Source organism: Hyaena hyaena, unplaced genomic scaffold, assembly GCF_003009895.1.
Source record: "Hyaena hyaena isolate Hyena2069 unplaced genomic scaffold, ASM300989v1 scaffold_477, whole genome shotgun sequence".
Classification (NCBI taxonomy): domain Eukaryota; kingdom Metazoa; phylum Chordata; class Mammalia; order Carnivora; family Hyaenidae; genus Hyaena; species Hyaena hyaena.
In genome coordinates this window covers 996,569-1,021,599 of record NW_024081112.1, presented here as the reverse complement: position 1 = coordinate 1,021,599, position 25,031 = coordinate 996,569, and the positions used below count along the sequence as shown (strand labels likewise).

General features: G+C 45.0%; 1 protein-coding gene and 1 non-coding gene across 2 annotated transcripts in view; one reads left to right on the top strand and one right to left on the bottom strand.

The window, feature by feature from the left end:
• The window catches only part of USP13 (ubiquitin specific peptidase 13), a 115,803-nt gene extending 100,903 nt beyond the window's left edge, over window positions 1-14,900 (bottom strand). The window contains exon 1 of the mRNA XM_039254333.1: window positions 14,658-14,900. Within this exon, the coding sequence (XP_039110264.1) occupies window positions 14,658-14,825 (168 nt within the window). The 5' untranslated portion in view covers window positions 14,826-14,900. The remainder of the gene's footprint in view (window positions 1-14,657) is intronic.
• TRNAQ-UUG lies at window positions 1,014-1,098 on the top strand. The gene has a single exon. It is a non-coding gene; the product is annotated as a tRNA-Gln (tRNA).
• Window positions 14,901-25,031: the final 10,131 nt, after the last annotated feature.

The following is a 25,031-nucleotide window of genomic DNA, read 5'->3' as shown; positions in this document are numbered from 1 at the left end:
CCAAAAAAAAAATTGATTCAGGGCACCTGGGTGGCTCAGTTGGTTAAGCATTTGCCTTCGGTTCAGGTCATGATCCGAAGTTCGTGAGTTCGAGCCCCACATCAGACTCTCTACTGACAGCTTGGAGCCTGGAGCCCGCTTCAGATTCTGTGTCTCCATCATCATCATCATCATCATCATCACAGAAAGTTCTTTTAGACAGCCCTTGTCTAAGAAAGGCAAGATGGTGGCTTAGCCTGGGGGAGGTGGCAGGAGCTCAGGAAAAGGGACTCAGCAGAACGATGGGGAAACTTTGGCAGATGCAGGCTATAATTTTAGGATAGAGCCCATAAGCAAAGAAGATGGATTAGATTGTAAGGGTTTGTGGGAAAGAGCAGAATCAAGGACAACTCCTGTTTTAACTCATTAGACTCATAAGATTACCCACCTCTCTCTGCTCAACTCTTGCTTTCATCAAGCAACCACCTATTAATTCTGTCCCCCCCCCCCCCAGGTACTTCCATATCTGAATGGTAGGTATAAATATTCCAATGACCAGAGCACAGATCCCCAGTACATTCTGGCTTTTAGAGCAAAACAGACAAGAGTTTGTAAATGAAAAACTAAGTACTAAGTACAGCTAGATGGGAAACAAATGTGCAACAAGAATGTAAAACGAGAAGCACTCGGGTAGCTCAGTTGGTTAAGCGTCCAACTTTGGCTCAGGTCATGATCTCGTGGTCGTGAGTTTGAGCCCCACATCAGGCTCTGTGCTGCCAGCTCAGGGCCCGAAGCCTGCTTCAAATTGTGTTGTCTCCCTCTCCCTCTGCACCTCCCTTGCTGTCCATTGTCTCTTTCTCTCTCCTTCTCTCTCTCTCTCTCAAAAATAAACAAATATCAAAATATTAAAGAAGTGAAGGAGGAGAAGGAGAAAGTAAAACGAGGTTCCAGATCAAGGACAGCAAGCATGCAATCCACAGAAAGGGGAAATGTGATGGGGAAAAAAGCACTATCAAAAAATAGTTCACCAGGGCACCTGGGTGGCTCAGTCGGTTGAGCATCTGACTTTGGCTCAGGTCATGATCTCGTGGTTCGTGGGTTCGAGCCCCACGTCAGGCTCTGTGCTGACAGCTAGCTCAGAGCCCGGAGCCTGTCTTCGGACTCTGTGTCTCCCTCTCTCTGACCCTCCCCTGCTCATGCTATCTCTCTCTCTCAGAAGTGAATAAAAACATTAAAAAATAAATAAATAATAAATTTTAAAAAATAGTTCACCAGCAGGGCACCCGGGTGGCTCAGCCAGTTAAGCATCCGACTGCAGCTCAGGTCATGATCTCACGGTTCGTGAGTTCGAGCCTCACATCAGGCTCTGTGCTGACAGCTCAGAGCCTGGAACCTGGTTCGGATTCTGTGTCTCCCTCTCTCTGTGCCCCTCCCCTGCCTGCACTCTGTCTCTCTCTTTCTCTCTCTAAAAAATAAAAGCAAAACATTTAAAAAAATTTTTAATTATCCAAATAAACTCAGTAGAAAAAACCAAAAGCATATAATCCCAAGAGAGTGTAGGTCTCTCTGCTGAACATCGAGAAATCACACTCGTGGCCATAAAGTGTTAAGAGAGCTAGAAATGTTGATGCAGTAATGATTCTTCCAGTTTGCTCCCACTTTGATGTTTTCCTTTCTGCAGAGGGCTTCCACGGACACCTCGGAGCCACACAATAACCCAGACAGCTAAAGGCAGAGTCCAAACAGCTACGTTCTGACACACCATAAATTTACTGTCCCACGGAAGCGTCATGGACTAACCTTTTTCCTCAGCATAAAACCAAATCCTTGCTCTAGGTATTTGGAGCAATGAGGATGCTGTCACCCAAACAGCTGCGGAAGGGTTTGGGCAAGGCCTGGGGAGCAGCTACTATGATGCTCACAGGACAAGTGTGCGAAATAAAAATCGTCAGAGTGAAGACATGGAGGTGAGCATCTGAAGCAGTGCTAAACCGAAGCCATGATCCCCCTAAGTAGTTTCCAGCTGACACATAAAAAGAGAAAATGTGAAACCACCTTGTCGAAGGTAAAAGACCTTTTATATTCATTTCTTCTCATTTTTAAAAAGAGACAGTTCTTCAGGATGCATTTCCCCTGACAAACTCTATTAAACGTGAGGATTAGGTTTCCAGGCGAACCCATAAAAGTTCATCACTATGAGCTGGATTTGAGTATAACAGCCCTGAATAGAGTTCCCCCCAAGGAAGCCAGCACACATTCACGTCCAAGGCTTCTGCTGTAGGGCAGAGCCTCAGGCAGAATTACCCCCAAATACAGGATGTCTCTCCTTACCCCAAGACCCTATAAATCCCATCTCACCTTCTTCTCAGAAGGATCCCTCCCATCAAATCCCAATCAAGAGGTGGAAAGCATTAAGTAGCTTACATGGGCAGCCATGGTTATAACCACCCTGCGAGGTAGGTACTACAGAGGGAAAAAAAACAAAGGCTCAGCAAAATTCAGTGAAATTGAGGCACCTGCTGAAGTCACACTGCTTCTCAGTAGTAACAGGGCGGGGGGGAGGGGCTGGAAGCCAGGCCAGTCCGGCCCTCCACGCAATGCCTGGTACAACTGAGAAGCAGCTGCTGTTGCGGTGGCAGGAGCTAGGTGGGCAGCTGTCAGTAAGCACTCGCCATCGCGGGCGCTTGGAGAAAAGAGCAGTTTCTTCTTTTTTTACCAAAACTGTTTCATTCCAGGAAAAGCAGACAGGGCAGGCAAAGGAGAGCACACGAGGAGGTGGCTTGTGCCAGGTGTTCGGCCAGGCTGTCCTGGCGGGGAGGAGAGAGGCTTCGGCAGGCCTGCCACCTCCACTTCCCAAACTCGGAAGAATAGCCAGGGTCCCCGGAAGCTGGCTGCTCCAGCCTGACAGCCCCCTGACCACACAGTGGCAAGACCAAAGGTGTTGGGCTCCAAGACATTGGTGAAGCAGCTGCAGGCTTGGGCAGCCCCCACGGCCCACCTACCCTCATCAACTGATGTCCAGCCACTAGGCTGGATCTGTCAGTGATCCTGCTTGGCCGCTGCAGGCCTAGAAATATGGTGCACACCAGCTGGGGCTTCCTCCAAAGCTTCAGGCTGGAGATTCAATGGCAGGACCTGCCCAAATGGCACATCCAAACGGGCAATTCAACAGCTCTACCTAAAGGATACAATAGGTGAATTACTTTCACCCTTGACCCCTGCCCAATCCTCTTTCCTCCTGGCCAGTCAATCCACGAATCCCACTAACAGACCATTTATTTATTTTTGAGAGAGAGAGAGAGTGGAGAAGGGGGAGAGAGAGAGAGAATCCCAAGCAGGCTCAGCACTGTCAGCGCAGAGCCCCATGCGGGGCTCCATCGCTTGAACCGTGAGGCCATGACCTGAGCCGAAGTTGGACCTTAAACTGACTGAGCCACTCAGGCACCCCCAGGCCTATTTCTAAAAGCTGCTGGGGACAGAGATCTGTGTCCTGGTCATGTCTTTATAGCCACACCCAAAAAGTTAACCCAGACCAGAAAAGCATCGCTTGGTTTGATTAGGTGAAAGTTTCCATAATTGCAACTCACAAGAGCCATTAGCCTCTGGGCCAGCTGCCCATGGAGACAATATGGGGCAGATTTACTCTAGAGTGATTTTGTTTCATAAAACAGTAAAGTCTGCATGTATTCCATCTATGACTGCTTGTGCAATGCAATTATCGGTCCAAATTTCTAAGTCCTGGAGGAACTACTACCCCAGACTCCTGAGTTTCTCTACCAAGTACTCCCTCACCTGATTTACCATCTCACCTTCCTCACATAAGCCCTTGATACATTCCTGGCAGGCTCCAGGCCCTGAAGTCACCTCCAACACGTTCCAGGCCTTCACCCACCGCATGTTCGGTCACTAAGTGACGCTGATCAAAATCTCTGAGTTTATTCCCGCCACCCTGCCATCTGTAGCCCCACTGTCATCACCCCAATGAAAGCACCCACCCCCAAAATTACAGGAGCCCTAGCTCGATTCCCATTCAAGTTCTCCCCACCTCCCAGCCTCACTCCACTTCCAGGACAGCCACAGCAAATAACCACTGTCCTCATGCTGCTCCCTAGCTCCTGACTGGCCAGCCCATCCGGCCCAACTTTATCAACACCCACCATTACAACCCACAGAGGATTCAGCCCTGCTTTCCAGTCTCCCCCTCTTTCTTGGTCCTAGCTCCGGGCCTCTGTCCCCTCCTCCCACAAAATGTCACTTTTTCAGATCCCATCCAGGTGTCCAGACCAGTAACTTTGCCAGATTTTACTGATTATTCATTTTCGTGTCTGAAATCTCCATACAAGTGCAAAATTAGTTAAAACTTAAATTCCCTATTTAGTGGGGCAGGGTGTACAGTCCTGACACATCGGGGCTTAAGTCCCTTCACTGTTATATACCAGCCTTTGAACGAGTCCCTGAACAAGCTACCTAACCTCTGTGACTGTTTCCTCTTCTGTAAAATGGGGTAACAATACTAATTATAATTTACAAGTATACTATATCATTTATAATTGTATAATTTCAAATTAATTCTGTAATTAAATGGGATGTATACAAAAGTACCCAGTACCGTGTTTGACTCCTAACAGACACGCAAAATTGGCACTCATACTCCACTATGCTAGAAACATCCATGTCTTACTCATCTTTACTATGGTCCTGTTTCCCTCCTAAACACTCAAACACTCCTAGGGCAGGGCGCCTGGGTGGCTCAGTCAGTTGAGCGTCCGACGTCAGCTCAGGTCATGACCTCATGGTTCGTGGGTTCAAGCCCTGTGTCGGGCTCTGTGCTGACAGCTAGCTCAGAGACTGGGGCCTGCTTCTGATCCTGTGTCTCCCTCTCTCTCTGACCCTCCCCTGCTCACGCTGTCTGTCTCTTTCTCTCAAAAAAATAAATAAAACATTTAAAAAAAAAACTGTCTTAGGGCAGTGCTGGGTGCATAGTAGGTTCTAAGTAAGTATTAATACTTGGTAGTTAACACAAAACTTTTATTTAATTAATTTATTTATTTTGAGAGAGAGAGAGAAAGAGGAGAGCATGCACACCCGGGAACACAAGCAGGAGAGGCAGAGACAGAGAATTCCAAGCAGGCTCTGCACTGTCAGTGCAGGGCCCAACTCGGGGCTCGAACTCATGAACCGTGAAATCGTGACCTAAGCTGAAATCAAAAGTCGGACACTTAACCGACTGAGTCACCCAGGCGCCCTGAAAACATTCTTTTTAATCTCATCAGAGGAAGCACATACCACTGTGCACCTCAAGCAACATCTCTAGTCTGCAGGCATGTTCACATTCATTCAATTCTTGTCATTACTGCATTGACCTGCTGTTCTAGCCCAAAGAATAGATGCTCTTGTTCCCATCTTCCCTGTGCATGAGGACAAGGGGAGTCCTGTCCCATGTGGGCAGTCAGTCCACAATACTGAACATGAGCAGCAGCACAGAGGCCTGGGCTACATCCACAGATGTCCCCTCCCTGAGGGGCACCATGTGTGAACACTGCCATCAACATCCCTGTGGCACCTAGAATCCCAACACACAAAACACTCAGCAAGTACCCAAGACAATTTTCCCTAGCTTGTCAAGGGTCAAGCTTACAACTTTTTAGGTTATAATATGACAGGATAAGTATATGGTATTGGTTAATTTTAATAACATTTTTTTAGTATTTTATTTATTTCTAGGAGAGAGAGAGAGACAGCGTGAGCAGGGGAGGGTCAGAGAAAGAGGGAGTTACAGACTCTGAAACAGGCTCCAGGCTCTGAGCTGGCAGTCAGCACAGAGCCCTACGTGGGGCTCGAACCCACGAACCGCGAGATCATGACCTAAGTGAAAGTCTGACGCTTAACCGACTTAGCCACCCAGGCGCCCCTTTAATAACATTTTTTATTCCAAAAGATATGCTCATGAGTCTTAAAAAACAGAAAAAAAAAAAAAGGACAGCCGCAGCCTGACTAGCACAGGTCCACAAACGGCCTAGTCTTCTGTCTTCTCTTTTCCCTTTAATTCTCTAAGACTGTTCCATGTCCTCAACAAGCAGTATCCCAACCATGACAGAGATGTACAGAGTGCTTTGAAACCACAGGAAAATAAGTGTCTAACACGGCAGGGGGGCAGGAAGGGGGGTAGTAGTGAAGGCCTCACAGAGAACATCCGAGCTGGTTTTTAAGATCAGTGGGGTTATCCCGGGGCGGGGCGGGAGGGGGAGGGGGAGAGGCTGGGAGAAGGCATTCCAGGCCCAAAGAAGAGCATGAGCCAACACATGGAGGGCTGAAATCATGGAGCGTGTGAAGAAGACAAAGTCCCTAGGGTCCAAGGGGCTGTAAGTGGAGGGCGGGTGCTAAGTAACAACACTGGCAGGGAAAGTTGGATCAACTTGGTAAACTGCGTTAGCAAAGTCTGAAAGATGCTTCTAAAACATCTAGGCAGGGAAATGACATGGTAGGACCCATGTTTTAGAAAAACTGAGTGCACCGTGACAGACTGGAAGGGAGGCAAGGAAATCAGTGAAGAAGCTTCTTGTGCAAGGGTCCAGGCAAGAGAAGATGCAGGCTTGAGCCTGGGCCGTGGATAAGGAGAGAGGAGGCTATACCAGAGCCTGGTCTCTAATGGGATGTGATATAAAAGACAGGGAGCACACCCATGTCCACAGCAGCATTATTCACAATAGGCAAAAAGTGGGAACAACCCAAGTGTCCATCGGCGCGTAAACGGATAAACAAGATGCGGTACACACACACATTAGAATATTACGTAGCTCTAAAAGGTAACGCAAGTCTGACATAGGCTACAACATGGACACACCCTGAAAACACTATGGTAAGTGAAATAAGCCAGTCCAAAAGGATAACTACTGTGTGATCTCGCTTATACAAGGGACCTCGGGCAAATTCACAGAGACGGAAAATAAAATGGGGGGTGCCAGAGGCTGGGAGGATGGGGAGTTACTGTTTAACGGGGATAGAGTTTCAGTTTTGCAAGTTGAAAAGCTCCAGAAGTGGACGGTAGTGATTCTTTTGCAACAGTGTGAACCTACTTACGTAATGCCCACTGAACAGCACACTTAAAAATAGTGAAGATGGTAAATGCTATGCTATTACAGTCTCTTTAAAGAAGGAGAGAGAAAGAGGGAGAGTTGATAATGTTGTACATCTCCCAGCCTGTGGCCCTAAATGAAGCGTCGCACCTTTACCGGAGCTCCAGTGCACAGAAGAACGTGCAAGGGAGTGGAAAGAGAGCTCAGAGTTGCACAGATGTCCAGACTCAATTCAACTGAGGACACAAACTTTCCCAAAAGGTTCTCTGACAGGAGCAGCATCGTCTCTTACATTACTGAACTCCAAAAATGATACAACTTGAAAGATAATGGCAGCCCAAAAGACATGGGAAATGACTTCATTACTCGTTTGGAAAAGTGGGATTCTAACGTACATGGGACAAATGACACAAATACATCAATTCACTGCTTTCTCAAACCCAAAGAAAATAACTGTAAAAATACTCTTTTCTTTAAACTGTATTTATTTTTGAAAGAGACAGAGCACAAGTCAGAGAGGGGCAGAGAGAGACAGAGAGAGAGACTCCCAAGCAGGCTGCGCTTTCTCAGTGCTGAGCCCGATGTGGGGCCCAAACCCCCGCACTGTAAGATCAATGCCTGAGCCAAAGTCAGACACTCACTCAATCAACTGAGTCACCTAGGCGCCTCCCAAAATATTATGTTCTTAAAAACATAAGCCATAGAAACAGGATTGCATATGGAGAAGCACTAGAAGACTAAGACAAGCTGACAAAGCTGAATCATAGGCCTGCAACAGAGAAAACCAAGATCCCATCTTACCCCTGAATTTCCAAGAGGCTCCACAACTGGCAGCCCCAGGTAACTCTGGAAGCTGGGGTGAAATAAGGGCTAAAATAAGAAGGAAGGTTTGGAGGCATCTGGGTGCCTCTGTCAGTTGAGCATCCAACTTCATTTATGTCCCACATCAGGCTCCCAGGAGCCTGCTTCAGATCCTCTGTCCCCCTCTCTCTGCCCCTCCCCTGCTTGCGCTGTCTGAAAAATAAATTTAAAAAAAAAGTAAGAGAGAAGGAAGGTTTGGAAATCCATCCAGGTAAGCAGTCAGAATCCCAAACCCCTCCTCCACTTCCAGTGGTGCCTCCCACACTGGAAACCCCTGGAGATTTCTTCTCTAAAGCAGGTAAAAACACAGCACTCAAGTCTGCGGGACAAGGAGATCAGTCAGGAGTAGGAGTTGCGTTCTGAATACACAGAGACTTAGAGATGTATGTGTAATGTATGTGTATCAGTCCAGATGTGGACTGAAAATACCAACTATTCTAGGTATTTCAGGCAGCAAGGGGTTTAATACAGGGAATTAGAGGTTTACATAATAATCATGGCTGGAGCTGTGAGAGTCAAGGTCAAAGAAACCACCACTCATGTTCAGGAAATCAAGATGCACAAGCATCATAAGAAATTGCAAAGATGATCCCAGCTCCCCCATAGCCGAGGTGGCTCTGAGTCCCAGAAAGATACTCTGAAGCTGATGAAAATCCCACATCTGGCATGTGCCATTGTAGCGGCTTCTTCTGAGACTCTCACTGGCAGAATCGGAATCAGAATCCTCCTGTCAAAGGAATCTGGCAACTGTGGTGTCCAGGTTCCCAGCCCCTACAACAGGGGAGAGGGCTTAACAACACAGGGACTGGGGTGAGAACCGGAAGACCATATCCAGCCAGCATCCAACAACCATATGCTGACACCACCCTGGTGCTCTCCTCCACTCTCCCTGCTCCCCACATACTGGTGGACAGACCTTCCCTTTCCCAGCAAAAGAAGACAAAAATCCCCCAACCAGTGGCCAAAGGAAAAAATTCAGGGTGCTAAAATTTTAGGTTCTCAGAGAAACAGCCCAGCCAGATCACACTACAGTGACGCTCACAGTCAACCGAATAAGGAATTCTCAACTCCAAAAAGGCCAACAATTCCCAGCAAAGTAGCTGCAACTTTTTTCCAAAGGAGTCAGATTCTCTACATTTTAATTTGCTTCAAAAAAAGGTACATGAGTTTTTAAAAAATGTACATGACACATATGACTTCTATAGTTGAGCTAAGATTAACAATCAATTATTCAATCCCCATTATATGAAAATGAGAACCCATAAAAGCCACAACGCAGGTGAGATTGTGTCACCAAAGCAGCCAGGTGTACTTTTCTTACCTAAACTCGAGATCTTGGGTTTTCAAAGTATGACCTGTCATGCCCCTGAGACCCTTGGTGATGTGCAAGGTGAAAACTATTTTCATGACATGAACCTATCTGCCTTTTTTCACTCCTACTTTCTCTTGAGTGTACAGGGGCATTTTTCAGAGACTATACGACACTTGATGACATCATCAATCTAATAACTAACAGAATGGAAGTTGTTTTAAATTTTTCTCAGTCTTAATCTCTAATATGCTAAATATCAACACAAACCACACAAAATCGCTTTGAGGTCCTTGAAAATATCTGAGTATGCAGGGGGCAAAAATCTTGAGAATCATTGCCATAAAACAATGTTTAGAGGTGCCTGGGTGGCTCAGTAGGTTAAGCGTCTGACTCTTGGGTTCAGTTCAGGTCATGTTCTCATGGTTCGTGAGTTCAAGCCCCACTTCGGACTAAGCGCTGCTGGTGCAGAGCCTGCTAGGGATTCTCTCTCTCAAAAATAAATAAACTTAAAAAAAAAAAACTTTTCATTAGCTGCTTTTGGAAAGGAACTTTTACATGTAAAACTGATTAGAATTAGTTTATATCTTCAAAGGGGAAAAAATAGTAAATGCTTTACTCTCTTATATCTGTTGATCCGTCAGGAAGAGGATTTTTCCACACAGATCCCAAATTAAATTATTCTTCCCCTACAAGTAACCACCGTGATGACAAGTCTCATTGCCTGGAAGGCAGCACGCATGCCACTGTAGCAGCAAGCCCCCAACACGAACCGTCCCTACAAGTAAAGGATCTCAAAGCCTTTCCCAACAGACATGTAAACCAGCCCCTACCAAGAGGCCCCTGTTCCCCAGAGTTTTACAAAGACTCTCAGGAATGTAGAGAACCAGCAGTGACATCTCGACATCACCAAGGGACCTCAGAGCTTCAGAGAGTGGGAAGCAAGCTCCCTTTGACAAAATAATGCTGATGCTGGAAGGAAAGGAGAGGAATGAGGGACTCTCACATCCCCTCGGGCCACCTTTTCGGTGTGCAGCTGCTTGTCATAGCAGGTGCGGCCTGAGATGTCTCCCTTCTCAGCAGCTGCTGGTGGCGGGAAGCCTGCTGGGCCCCTCTGGCACAAATACAAACCTGGAAGAGTGAGGGCACTTGACTCCCACAGCACCTTTGATCAACAGACCATCAGAGCCAGTGGATAAACAAACACTCCCATTGTCCCAGGTGGAGGACATTGAGGCACATTCAACAGTTCCCCAGGAAGTCCCTGGCTGGACTGAGCACCGGTGGTCCACTGTGGCAGCCGGCTCCATAACTCACTCTTAGATTGGCTTTCCTTCTTTCCCTGTGTTACTATTCCCTTGGACGTTCTTCCTCTTATGTTCCCTGGGATATCTTTCCAAAATAAACTGCCCATGCTAAGCTCTTGTCTCAGTCTTTCAGCTGACCCTCGCTAAGACAAGGCAAACGATAAGCTCTCCACATCCAGGCAGGTGGGAAGGGAGCATAAGCACAAGAGTGGCGCTCCTCATTCCTGTTCCTAAAGCTTGGCAGAAGGCTTCACATCTAGCAGATATTTTAAAACTTCCAGTTGAGTGAAAAGAGAATGAAGTGATGACAAACTATGGAAGACAGACCGTAACTAAGTGCTCTGTTGTATGACACAGACTCTAAGTAAAGTGGGCTTCAGAGGAAGGGATGAAGTCTCAGGTAGAAAGGGAAGGCTGAGAAAGATTCCCAAAGATGATCAAGACAGGTAGGTGGTTCTAGAAAAGGAAATATGAGTCTTAACCACTGGAGACCCAGAGCCTTGCCTCCCCAGAGCTGGCAACCTAGAAGCTGAGGGGAGGAAGGACACAGTATATTCAGATGCATGAGGGGTTCGACAAACAAGGAGATAGGCTGAGTTTATATGGTGGTCCATGAAGGCTTGTGAGAGAAGTGTGAACCAATGTGTTCACTTAACCACACCAACCTTTCAGTGTAACCTTACAGACAATCAAACACTTGGGCTTACAACCCATGACTGACTCTCTTTATCTCTTTCTTTTCTTCCCATAGTGATTACTAAGTGGCCAAGCATTCTTCACATATTAATTTATTTAATCCACAAAACAACTCCATGAGGTAGGTTCTATTATCACCCCCATTTTACAAATGGTGTCAGTCCCAGTTACAGCTGGGAGATAGAGCTGGGGTTCAGTCTGGTTCTCTCTCACATCTGTCCCATAGTCAATAAAGTCACCACGTTCTACATGATAATCCTACATGATTCCTTTCACAGTGTTTCTAATATGTTGTATCCTCAGCATTTTCAGAACCTGTACCCACATGTAATTCATACATTTCCTAGGCATTAGTTGAGTTCCTGGTATATACATATACCAGATGCTGGGCCAGCAGCTGGGGATAAAAACCCAAAGGCCTTCCTCTCCAGGAAGGTCCCATTATATATCTTGCAAGATGAACCAAGTCACAGAGAGGTGAACCTATAGGCTAAGGTGAGAAGATGGGCCTGAAATTAGGAGAACTGGTAGGTGAAAAAAACAAATTCTCACTCATTCCAGAAGTGTTACTGGGTATCTGCCATGTGCAAAGTCCTAGAAGGCAGGAAGAAGAGGGAGGAACACTGAAATGAGTTACCGTACAGTCCAACTCAATCCTCATACCCACACAGGTGAGGAACAGCAAAGTGGTTCACACCAGGCCTGAGACATAGTAGATACATAATAAAAAATGGTCAATGTAGTCTTCCCCTAACTCCACTTTATTTTTTTTAAATATTTTATTTATTTCTGAGTGAGAGAGAGACAGCACGAGCAGGGGAGGGTCAGAGAGAGAGGGAGACACAGAATCTGAAGTAGGCTCCAGGCTCCAAGCTAGCTGTCAGCACAGAGCCCGACGTGGGGCTTGAACCGTGACATCATGACCTGAGCTGAAGTCGGAGGCTTAACCGACCGAGCCACCCAGGCACCCCCACTAACTCCACTTTAAATCACATAATTTATACTTTTCCATAACTGACCATATAAAATCAAGATCCTGTTAGAGATATTCAAGGCTCTCATCATCTACTCTCTACTTACTTGGTTCTGACCTCCCTACTTATTAAATCAATCTTTTTCTTCCCAATACATTACAAGGAAATAAGAACATATTCACACTTTATGTGTCTGCCTGTGTGGTTTACCTTGCCTGGATGTTGGTCTTTTTTATTTCTATCCATCTTTACCTACGGCTATTTTCAAAAATATCCAGTGCCAGGATGATAATTTTTTCCACTCACATGGTTTTGGCCTTTCCCCTACCACAGTCCCATGGCACTTGTAGATTAAAGCCTGTTGTGGTATGTTTGGCACCAATGGATTTAACTCTGTATGGTTCTTACGCTCGAGCATGTATGAGTTGGCACGTAGTAGGTGCTCAAGAACGCTTATTTGATTCACGATGAAGCAGTACCATGGAGAAAGATCTTGCGTTATCATACACAGTGTTTTAACATAACTTGTTATAAAACCTTCTTTCTCTACCCTCCATAGATAATGAAATATAGTGATTCATCAGCCTTGTAAATAAGCCAGTCTCCCCAAGGAACTACTGTGACATGAATGAAATCATCATTTTACACTGGACATGATGCCTCTAGAATAGTGTTTGGCAGTTAGCTCCCAATAACTATTTGTGGAACTGAATTAAAATAATCAGCTTTTTTTCAAACCTGCCACATGCTATGTATATAGTATGGTAAAGATTTTTAATACCAAAGTTTTAAGAACTTGAAGAGCAACCCGGATCAAATACAGTAAAAGTAGCGTTATTCACTTTACATGTTGTGCTATCCTGAAAGACTAGGCCACTTTCTTCTTCCTGGACTTCACAAGTTGTCAGTTGCTTAAGTTAGGGAAGACCATCATCCCTTTCCACCCTTAGGAACCTGCCCATCACTAGACACAAAATCTGAAAATGGCATTTTAAAATACTTGGTGAAGAGGATTTAATGATACTGTCAGTAAAGTGGTGTTACTTTAAGTAGTGGGATCACAATACGTTAAGTATTATATACAACCATTTCATTCCACTTAAGCCTTTTTGAAAGAAAATAAATAAGTAATGAACAAAAAGTGAATTTTTTATCCCCCAAATGATCCGGAATTAGCATAAAAGAAAAATTAAATACCACAGAGAGAGGATATTAATTCTGGGACCCCAATGTATAACCAACAAAAATGCTTTGACATCAGCCAATATCAACCCACCCCATAATAAAGGAAACTTTGGAAAACTGGCCTCTCATTTGTTTTTCCCCTCCAACGAGACTCTACATAATGTGGATAAAATGTGTTGGACTATTGTTTGAAACCTGCCTCAATCCCTCTAATCCAATGCACCTCCCGGTTGCATTGAGATCTGCTGGGTGACACATGAGATCCAAAGTGGGTGGATAAAAATAACCTGGTCCTCAAAAAGACATGATAAACGCCAGACAGCTGAGTCACTTTGAAGCCCATCTGACTCTTGAAAGGGACATTCACCCTCCTTTTTCTTGTCACACATATACATACCGCCTGGTGAAAAAACACCACCAACCGCCCTGGGTGGAAGGCGGTGATCTGTCGTAACCTCCCCCTCCAGTCTCAGGTCACGATCCGCCACTAAACTTTTAATAATTTATACTAATGCATCTCAGCCCAAGCGACTCAGTTAGAGGAGGAAGGGGAAAGGCTTAAAGGAACCGTAATAATCCAGTAGACCCCCTATTTCTGCACCCGAATTGGAGGCATCCGAAGGTTTCTTGTGACAGTCTAACGGGAAGGAAAGGAGTGGGGAGCAATGCAAAGTGCAGAAAGAAAAGCTCTGCGAGGAAATCAAAATCGTCCAGGAGTGGGAATCCCTGGGCAGAGCAAACGGTCTCAGAAAGAGAAGGGCTGTGCGTGTCCGGGGCGGGGGGGGGGGGGGGGCGGGGGGGGGGGGGGGGGGCGGGGAGGGGGGGGGGATCGATGCGGTCCACCCGCCAGCCCTCCGCTCTTGCCCCGGGGAGGACGCAAATCCTCCGCAACGTGCAGTTGAGATCAGGGAACTCTTCGATTGGATCTATCTTTCAAACGGTGGCGGGGCTGTGGCCAGGCGGCTGGGAAGTGGGGCCCTGTCAGCCTAGAAGGGCTGGCGGAGCTAAACGCCTCGGCGACCCAGTGCTCAGCCGCAGCAGCCTCGGGGAAAGAGGCGCCCGGCACGCAGCAGGCGCTCACTAAGTGTGTGCCGAACTGCAGTGCCCCCGAGCCAACTCCGCAGCCGCGGGAGGAGGTCCCGCGGCTGCCACTGCGCATCTTCTCCCCCGGCTTCACGTGCCGCCCGGTTCCGCGGCTCGCGGCCGCCACAGGCCGCTGGCACCGCGACCCTCCCCCGAGGCGCCGCGAGCGCCGCCGAGCCGCACTTACGGGGGAGTCGTACGAGAAGGCGCATTCGTTCTTGTACACCCTGTCCCCCGACCTGGGCACGCGGATCGTGGGCATGTGGGGCACCAGCAGCTCGCCGATGTCTCCCGCAGCCATCTTCCTGCTGCCGCTGCCGCCCGGCATGCCGAACAGGGCGCCCCGGCGCTGCATGGCCGCGGCGCGCACCCGAGCCGAGCCGAGCCGAGGCGGGCCGGAGCGCTGGGTCCGCCGGCGGCGGCGGCGGCGGCGGCGGCGGCGGCGGGCTGCGCGGGCGACCGGAGCCGAGCCGGGGCTGGCGGGCGGAGCGGGCCGCGGGGCGGGAACGGGCACCCGGGGCCTGGGGCGGGCGGGCTGGCGCGGGGGGAGGGTGGGGGACGCTGCTATTTTTAATCCAATGGCGAATCGCCGGCCCAGCTGCAGCGTCAGGCGGGGCGCTGGGGAGCGCCAGCCGCAGCGCGCCGGGGAGGGGGCGCTGGAGAGGGGCCCTGCGCCCCGATCCCGCTAGGCGGCGGGGGGCGGCGGGGTGGGGGACGAGCCCCTGGGGCGCCGGCGCGGGAGCCGGAAGCTGGCGGGGGGACCCCCTCCCCCTCCCCTTCCCCCCGCCGCCGGGCCGCGGTACGGCTTCCTCAAGGTGTTTTCTACCCTAGATGCGTAGGTTGCGAACGGGCAACTCCGAAGCAGCTAACACAAAGAGCAGCATTTGGGGGTTTAACAACCGCTTGCTTTAAAAACAGCTGAAGATAATAGCGGGGACTTCCCCTGCCTGCTGGGGGTGGGACTCGGTGTGCAAATCCGGATTGCACAGCGCCGGGCCCAAATCGAAATTTGAGCTTTGCACTTAGGTGTTAACCTCACTAAACCTTGTTCTTCACTTTTCCAACGTCTAAAGCTTACTGAAAGAGAACAGAATAGGACCCAGTGAGGATAGACATATATTTTTTGCAATAATACAGATTTTTTTTTTCTACGCACGGAGAGGAGGATCAAGATTTTTTCGGGGCGCGGGGAGGCTTTATATTTTTCTCTTTGAAACGTATTTTTCGTGATTTGTTCGAGGTTTCTGCGTTAAACATTGAGTAGCCTGATTGGAGAATCTTATTCGGACACACACATTCCTGTCTTGCAGGTCCAGTTCCTCAAAATAAATAATGAAGTGGGGGTGACTCATTTGCGAACTAGCTTGCCCCACAGCATACTCTCGTGGTCTCCAAAAAAATTTTTAAAACAGGTTCAGTTCCGCTGAGTTTCCCTAACTACACCCAGTGTAAAGGACGGTGTACCCAGGAATTCCTGCCAATTAATGGAAAGCAGAAATAGCAAGAAATAGTGAATTAAAATGCTGATTTCTATAAGCTTCTCCCAAATAAAATTGTCTTTAAATAATATCCGGGTTTTTTTCTCCCTCCCATTATTTCTGTTACTCTGCCTGATTCTGCAGATGTGCAGGTTCAGCTGGGAGACAGGAAAGGTACCTGGAATTTGACGTGAAACAGGTAGATGAGCCCTCTCTTGCCCTGCTATTCTAAATTTTCATGCCGTCAGGCAAGGCTCAAGCACGCCTCACATCCAGGTTCATGGATGATGCTTGCTTGTCTATTACAGAGAAAAACTTTATTCAAAAGCATTCAAGACCTACATTTTTTTTTAATTTTTTCACTTTTTTCCCCACCATTTTTCACCCTTCAGGCTGATTAAGATATATTGAGTTGGCCTAGGTTTGGGAAACAGGCCTCATATACATTGTTGATGGGAGTAAACAATAACAGTAATATTATCGACCATAATTTTATATGCATATACTGCTTCCCCAGCAATTCCTCATCTAGACGTTTATGCTACAAATAACTTCATACTGTGTAAGGATATTTGTTAGAGCATTGTTCATTGTAAAGAAAAAAAAATGCGAACAGCCTAAAGACCCATGTGCGGGAAGCGGTTAAAACACAGCACCTTGAAATGAAGGAAGCACTTGGTGTGTGCTGATGTGGAGCAATCTCCAAATCACATTACCAGAGAAAAAAAGCAAAGTGCAAATAGGTGTGCAAAAGCAAAGACTGCATGCAAGTCACTCTGGTGCATCCTGAATACCACAGGCCTTCCTTGCAGTTGCACTTGTGGTAAATATTCTATTTACATATATCCAGAGACTACATTTTGTGTGTGTATATATATATACACACACACATACTGTGTGTGTGTGTATTTGGCCTTAAGATGTCTCTAGGAGACTACATAAGAAACTAGTAATGGTCAGGCTCTATGAGGAGGAACACAAAGCCAATGATTAGAGAGAATCTATGCCAGTCTTTACCTTTCTCTACTTTTTATATTTTTATTATGTGCAAGTATTACTTTAAAAATAATTAGGGGCGTCTGGGTGGCTTACTTGGTGGAGCATCCAGCTTTGGCTCAGGTCATGATCTCACAGTTCGTGGATTCGAGCCCCATGTCGGGCTCTGTGCTGACAGCTCACAGCCTGGAACCTGCTTCAGGTTCTGTGTCCCTGTCTCTCTCTGCCCCTCCCCCGCTTGCACTCTGTGTCTCTCTCTCTCTCTCTCTGTGTCTCTCTCTCTCTCTCAAAAATAATAAGCATTAGAAAGAAAAAAAGAAAGAAAGAGAGAGAGGGAGGAAGGGACAGAGGGAGGGAGGGAGGGAAAGAAAGAAAGAAACAAAGAAAGAAACAAAGAAACAAAGAATAATTAAAACTCAATTATACAAACACTCTAAGTTCAATAATCAGTTAACACGTTTGTAGTATATTAGCCTCACATACTTACATTACATAAAATGTTATTGCAACTGGGTAAAAACCAACATACATTTTGACAAGACTGGAAAGATATGTAAAATTTAAAGAGTTATGTTTACAATTTGGTTATACGATTTTGTTTCTGTTTTCAAAATGTCTTCAAAAGATGTTACTTTTTTATAGTATAAAAATGTATCAAGACAAAAAGAGAAACTTCACTGAATTAAGACAATGTCTTAATCATGCCATTTCAGGAAAAAAACATGGATCAATTACAGAACTGTTTAACTTAATTTTGCAAATTCTACATTATGAATTTATAACCAGAGTTTTACTGAGAAGCGTTTTCAACTAGCAATAATGGCGCCTCATATAAACCTCGTTTCCTCCAACACTGCCCCTACCCAAAGTTCAACCAGACTGTTTTACTAATGGACCAGTTTCTGCATGTAGATCTTGATTAAAGAGCAGGAATAAAGTGATGGGTAAACAATGTTCACTTCCAACATAAGTTCACAGTCTTGCTGAAAAGATGTCAAAGGACCTAAGATTAAGAACTAACTTGTGTCCCATCAAGTAAGTATTCAGTCCACCATGTCATTCTACTGCTCAAAAGCCTCTTTGTGTGACATTTGGCAGTGAGTCTGCTTCCCATGGCCTTGTATTCAAGAACCTTGTTCTTTGGCACTATCTCAGACTTAACTCCCACACCTTCTTCTGTTGAGCTCCATTATATTGTCCCCAGGGATAAATGTACTTGTCTCCTAGCCTTGGTTGAAAGCTCTCTGCTCTCGTTTGTATCTTCTCAAACCTTCCAAGCCTTTTCTGACTGCTCCAACCCTCAGGGATTGCCTTAAATACAGACAGCCCCTACTGCCTGCCCGTGCCTAGCATTGCGTACTGCCATGAAACTTCTTCTGTACTGTTATTAAATTAGTCTTCATTCCATATTTTTTCCATCTGTAGAGATTATACACTCTTTGAAAGAAGTTCTATTTCTTAGGATCCTTGCACATTGAGGAAACTCAGTGGAATATTGCCCGCCCAGAAAGGTACTGCTCTGTTTATTTTAGGCACTCAATAAGTATCTACCAAGTGAATGACTCACATCTGTGACATTGTAATAGATATGTTTTGTAGTCAGCTTTGTGTCTTTTATGTAAAATACATTGTTTCACAAATGCTGTTCCCAGAAACATATAGGTTACATTAAAACATGCCATGAATGTTACTGTGACTAATGCCAAAAAGGGGGAAGTGGAGAAATCTACAGAGAAAAAAGATATCTTAAGTATTTCAATTAATGGAATAGCTCTTGACCTCAGATGTCCTCCAATAATGTGCAGTGATCTAGTAAAACTATATACGGTGATAGCTTGTTGTGGGGCATATCTATAAAATATCGTGGCAGTTAGCCTCCACAAGAAGCACTGGCTATTAAGTGTAAAAACAATAGGTCACTGCTTAAGAAATGTAATACTTTTTTCATTTAAGAAAATTCTATAGGGGCGCCTGGGTAGCTCAGCCAGTTAAGCATCCTGCTTTGGTTCTGGTCATGATTCTTGTGATTCGTGAGTTTGAGCCCATGCATAGGGCTGTCTCCTGTCAGCACAGAGCCTGCTTAGGATCCTCTGTCTCCATCTATCTCTGCCCCTCCCCTCCATCAAAAATAAATAAACATTTAGGGGCACCTGGGTGGCTTAGTCTGTTAAGCGTCCGACTTTCGCTTAGGTCATGATCTCGCGGTTCGTGGGTTCGAGGCCCGCTTCGGGCTCTGTGCTGGCTGCCAGCTCAGAGCCTGGAGCCTGTTTCGGTCTGTGACTCCCTCTCTCTCTGACCCTCCCCTGCTCATGCTGTCTCTCTCTCTCTCTCTCCTAGAAATAAATAAAACATTAATAAATAAATAAATAAATAAATAAACATTTAAAAAAAGAAAATTCTATATAACCATCAAAAGTCATGTGTTATAAGAATATTCATTGACATGGAAAAATGTTCACTGTAATGCAAAATTCATGAACAGGTTCTAAATGAACATATACACTATTATTCTGTTTAAATACATACAAACATATATAGTCATAGCATAGAATAGAGATTATGTTGGAATAGGCCATATGTTAATGGTAGTTATCTCTAAGTGAAAAAAAAATTGTGCTTTTCTGTGTTATTTAAATGTTTTACATTAACTATCCATTTTTTTAAATAAGGGGAAATGTTAACTTTTTATACTACCGCTGATTATATCCGTTAGTTTTCCACCTGCCCTCTTTCTTACCTGTTTGTCCCTTTCACCACCCACATAAAACTAAGCAGGTTTCTTATGGACAATTTGCATAACTAAAAGGTAGGTTCACACTGGAATGAGCAAACTCCTTGAACAATTCTTTTTAAATATATTTTTTAAATATTTTATTTATTTCTAGGATAGAGAGAGAGAGGCAGCGTGAGCAGGGGAGGGTCAGAGAGAGAGGGAGTCACAGACTGAAACAGGCTCCAGGCTCTGAGCTGGCAGTCAGCACAGAGCCCGACGCGGGGCTCGAACCCATGAACCACGAGATCATGACCTAAGCGAAAGTCGGACGCTTAACCGACCAAGCCACCCAGTCGCCCCAAACTCCTTGAACAATTCTTAACGTCAAGATGAGATCAGCTATTATTCAATATAAGGGGAAATCTGAGATCCCTGTTCACCTCTTAGGGTTCTGTGATGTGTAATACTCACTACAGTTCTTCCAGAAGCCTGACTCATAAGTTACTCATAGAGATAGGTAGGCATATTGCCTTTCAGGCCAGTATACACCACCCCTACTCATGCCCACTGCCGTTTCCATGTAGAAAAGCCTGTTGTAAACACAGTAAAACAAACACACACACACACACATACACACACACACACACACACACACCATGGGGTCACAGGTTACTTTTCAGGCTTCCTAGTAAATGGGCAAAGCAACCTAAATATAATACCTATTGGCTCCAAAATCCAAAGAAACTCATCAAACATTTTGCCTCATTGTTAGTGATAGGGAGCTCAAGACGAAGAACTTAACCTTCATTTTTCTATATTGTTAAACTCCCCTCTGGAATTTCATGATGGCAAGCTCCTATATTTCTCCTGTTAACTTTACAACAGTTCACCATCATTCTCCATTCTAATGGGAAAAATAATAGGAAATGATGAGGGAAAGAATGGGAATATGACAGCAGTCACCAACTCTGTGTCTTCTTGGTCTTTGATATAGTTCCACTGGAAGAGCAGTTTTATTCCATGTTGACACTGTTGTTAGGGAGAAAAAACACTAGTGGCCCCATCTTGGTCTTTCCTACTCTAGTAATGATTACTCCACAGGGAAGGGAGCCATTATGCAGACCCTACAATTCACTAGGGTCATGTATTCCAATAATACTTTCCAGAATGGGAGTAGTATCCACGGGAGGAGCTTGGGTCCCCTGGGCCTACCATGAGGCAAACAGGAGTCAGAAGCTCACACATCAGGGGCACCTGGGTGGCTCATTCAGTTAAGCATCCAACTCTTGATGATCAGCTCAGGTCATGATCTCACAGTTTGTGGGATTGATCCCCACATCAGGCCCTGCACCAATAGTGTGAAGCCTGATTGGGATTCTCTCTCTGCCCCTCTCCCCTCTCACATGCTCGCTCTCGCTCTCGCTCTCTCTCTCTCCCTCTCTCTCAAAATGAATAAACATTTAAAAATAAATAGGGGCATCTAGGTGGCTCAGTCAGTTGGGCATCAGACTTCAGCTCAGGTCATGATCTCACAGTTCTTGAATTTACGCCTCACATCAGGCTCTGTGCGGACAGTGTAGAGCCTGTTTCAGATCCTCTATCTCCTTCTTTCTCTTCCCTTCCCTAGCTCATGTGGCTCTCTCTCTCTCTCAAAAATATTTAAACATTAAAAATAATAAAATAAAGATAAATAAAATGATATTTTTAAAAAGAAACATGAGCTCACACATCATCTATTCCCAATAAGCCTGTGCTCTGGCAGATAAGAGTGGCATTCCAACAGGCTATCGTTTCCGTCAGAGCCAGTTTCCAATAGTCTCTAAAAAGTTTGGATATTTCTCAATCTCCAGGACACAGTTATTTGGGGAGAGGTTACAGGGAAGGCCAGAAGGAAGGTGCACAGCGTCCATATTTGGTAATACTGTAGCATCTTTCTTGAGGAACCCAGCCTCCTCTGTAATCAAGAAGCTCTATGGTATCAACTAACTCCTGTCTGTGACTGTGGCGGCTATCTAGCATGGCGGTTTGATTCAGGTCTATGCTTGTTAAACTTGGATTTGAGTAGGGTAGGATATGTCTTAGTGGAATGTCCACTGCTTGCTCTCCTGGGAGCCCCACTATAAACCATAGCCAGGGTTATCTGTGAATTAGCCATTCCCTGAGATCTGTTAATCATGTTTGGACTGCTGCCCAATACCGCAATCATGCCAGCTTTGTTCCTGGCAGTGAATTACTACCACCCAGGGCATCCATCTAAGACTTCTCTCAGCCCTGCGGAGATCAGAAAGCCCACTTCAGGGGAACCTCCTGTCAGCAGCACTCAGACCCATTGCAATGATTAGTAAATTGTTTTTGAAAGATTCTGAGCCCCACTGAAGACATATTTGATATATCAGATTCAGCATTTCTGTGTCTCCAGTCCCTTATTCTATGCGATGCCAAGGGACTTCTAACCCTTTGTCATCATTTAGCATGAGCCAGCATATTTGGGCAACCCAAGTTTGTATTGGGATCATGCCTATGCCGATACACTTTATACAGAATGTCTGCCGAGTAAATCCATATTGATCAAATTAGCCTGATCCAAATTCATGTTTTGCCCTCCTTGATCAAATATCCTCAAAATTCAATCCCACCAGCATTGTCCCATTTTATAGAATTTGCTGATCCCCATGACTCCTTTGACTATAGCTGCTGAATTCCTTCCACTCTGATTCTGCAGTTTACTCTCAGGGACCACGTTGGGTTACCAATGAAAACAGTTTTCAGTAGAAAACACTGCAAGGGTGGGTAATGGGAATAATGCTAATGAGCTTCTTCTTCTTCTTTTTTTTTTTTACAAATAGTTTATTGTCAAATTAGTTTCCACATAACACCCAGTGCTCATCCCCAACTAATGAGCTTCTGAAAGGGAATATGGCTTCCTTAGAAAAGGAAAGTGGTAGAGGAGGAATTCAGAAGGATTTCAGAATCGGGAATTCTCCATCTCTCCTACATACTCCTAGATTTTCTACTTCAGTTATGGGGACCCTACTCTTTTCTCTTCTGTGTCACAACTTGAACATAAAATAAATGAAAATAAAACTGAGACAGCACTTTCAGAAGTTGGATTTGATTTCAGGGCTCTCATTCTGCAACTGCAAGCAGGAAGTAATCATTTTATCATGGTCACAGAAATACTTTGAGATTCATCCTATCCCTTAAAGACTGTAAATATTTGAGCATGTCCATCCCTTGCATCAAAATTGTCCTATGTCTTCTAAAACAGAGCCCTGACATTTCTCTCTCCCTGAAGTCTAGGGCACTCACCTTCCCCCAGACCTTCGTGGTTTTGGACATACAATCACAGAAAACACAAATGCTAATTTGGTTGATCTATTTCACCACTGAGTATTTATGGGCTGTTAGTTTCTGTCTGGAAATCTGAATGGAAATCTAACTGCCTTCTATCCACTTTGTAACTGGAAAACAATTCCAATACCCCCTCAGTTCAGAATCTGCCGCTTGCAACACACTCCCAGAGACTGATAAAGTTGGAGTTCTTCTGTTGTAGTTATAGAAACCGGCTATGACCTACCTTAGCAGTATCCAACACTGAAGGATAGGCTGAACTACCACAAAACAAAGGTCCAAGGTCATAGTAGTGGCCACTTACAGACCTTCTTTCCAGATGCTGCCACCTGTCAATGGGACAATAATTTCATTCCATCCATATGTGTCTCTACTCAAGATCCAGATATTTGTCATGGAAAAGGGGCCATTCTGCAAAGAAGATATGTTAATCACCAATACATTCATACATACATGCATATATACTTACATACATGCATTCATATGTACACAGTTACTACTATCCATACCTTGCAGAATTTGTTACAAGGATTTGAAATATTTATAAAGCACTTAGTCAACTTCTTGAACATGTTAACCATTCTTATTATTTCTATCATTATCCACAAATCTGACTCCTTCCTTCCTCTCTATGGGAATGACAGCAGGTTACTTTGGGGAACTACTTTCCTCCATACACATCTCTAACTATATCAGTTTACCCAATATTCATTGATCACTTCATGAACATTCATGCTTTTAATTTTTGGTCATGATATACCCCAGTTGGAATATTTTCTCCTTCATTCACTAGATTTATCTAAATCCTACTTGCCCCACATTTTCCAGAAAGTCTATCACATACACTTACTGCCTATATCACTCATTAGCTACTAAAGTGTGTATATATATTATATACATGTACACGTTTTTATTTTATTTTTTCTAGTTTTTTTGTTTTTAGAAAGAGAGTGCACAAGCAAGGGATCAGGGGAGAGGGGTAGATGGAGAGAGAGAGAGAGAGAGAGAGAGAGAGAGAGAATCTTAAGGAGGCTCTATGCTCAGAACAGAGCCTGATGCAAGGCTTGATCCCATGACACTGAGATCATGACCTGAGCTGTAGTCAGGAATCATGCTCAACTGACTGAGCCACCAGGCACCCCATACACATATATACATATATATATTAATCCTTTATTTATGCACTCTGTTGCCCTAACTAAATTGTAAGTTGCATGCGGCCAGAGATCATTGTAATACATCTTTGTATCCCCAGGCCTAAACCTTGCTTCTACATAGAAAAGTTGTTTGCAGCCCCTATCAAAATAACACCAGCATTCTTTACAGAGCTAGAACAAACAATCCTAAACTTCGTAGGGAACCAGAAATAGCCAAAGCAATCTTGAAAAAGAAAACCAAAGCTGGAGACATCACAATCCTGGACTTCAAGTTGTATCACAAAGCTTTAATCATCAAGACAGTACAGTCCTGGCACAAAAACAGATACTCAGATCAATGGAACAGAATAGAGAACCCAGAAATGGACCCACAAACGTATGCCCAACTAATCTTTGACAAAGCAAAGAATAAGGACAGTCTCTTCAGCAAATGGTGCTGGGAAGACTGAACAATGACATGCAGAAAAATGATCCTGCAACACTGTCTTACACCATACACAAAAATAAACTCAAAATGGATGAAAGACCTAAGCATAAGACAGGAAGCCATCAAAATCCTAGAGAAAGCAGGCAAAACCTCTTACTCAACACATCTCTGGAGGCAAGGGAAACAAAGCAAACATGAAGTATTGGGACCTCATCAAAATAAAATCTTCTGCACAGCGAAGGAAACAATCAGCAAAACTAAAGGCAACCGACGGAGTGGGAGAAGATATTTGCAAACGACATATCAGTTAAAGGGTTAGTATCCAAAATCTATAAAGAACTTATTAAACTCAACACCCCAAAAACAAATAATCCAGTGAAGAAATGGGCAAAAGACAGGAATAGACACTTCTCCAAAGAAGACATCAGGATGGCTAACA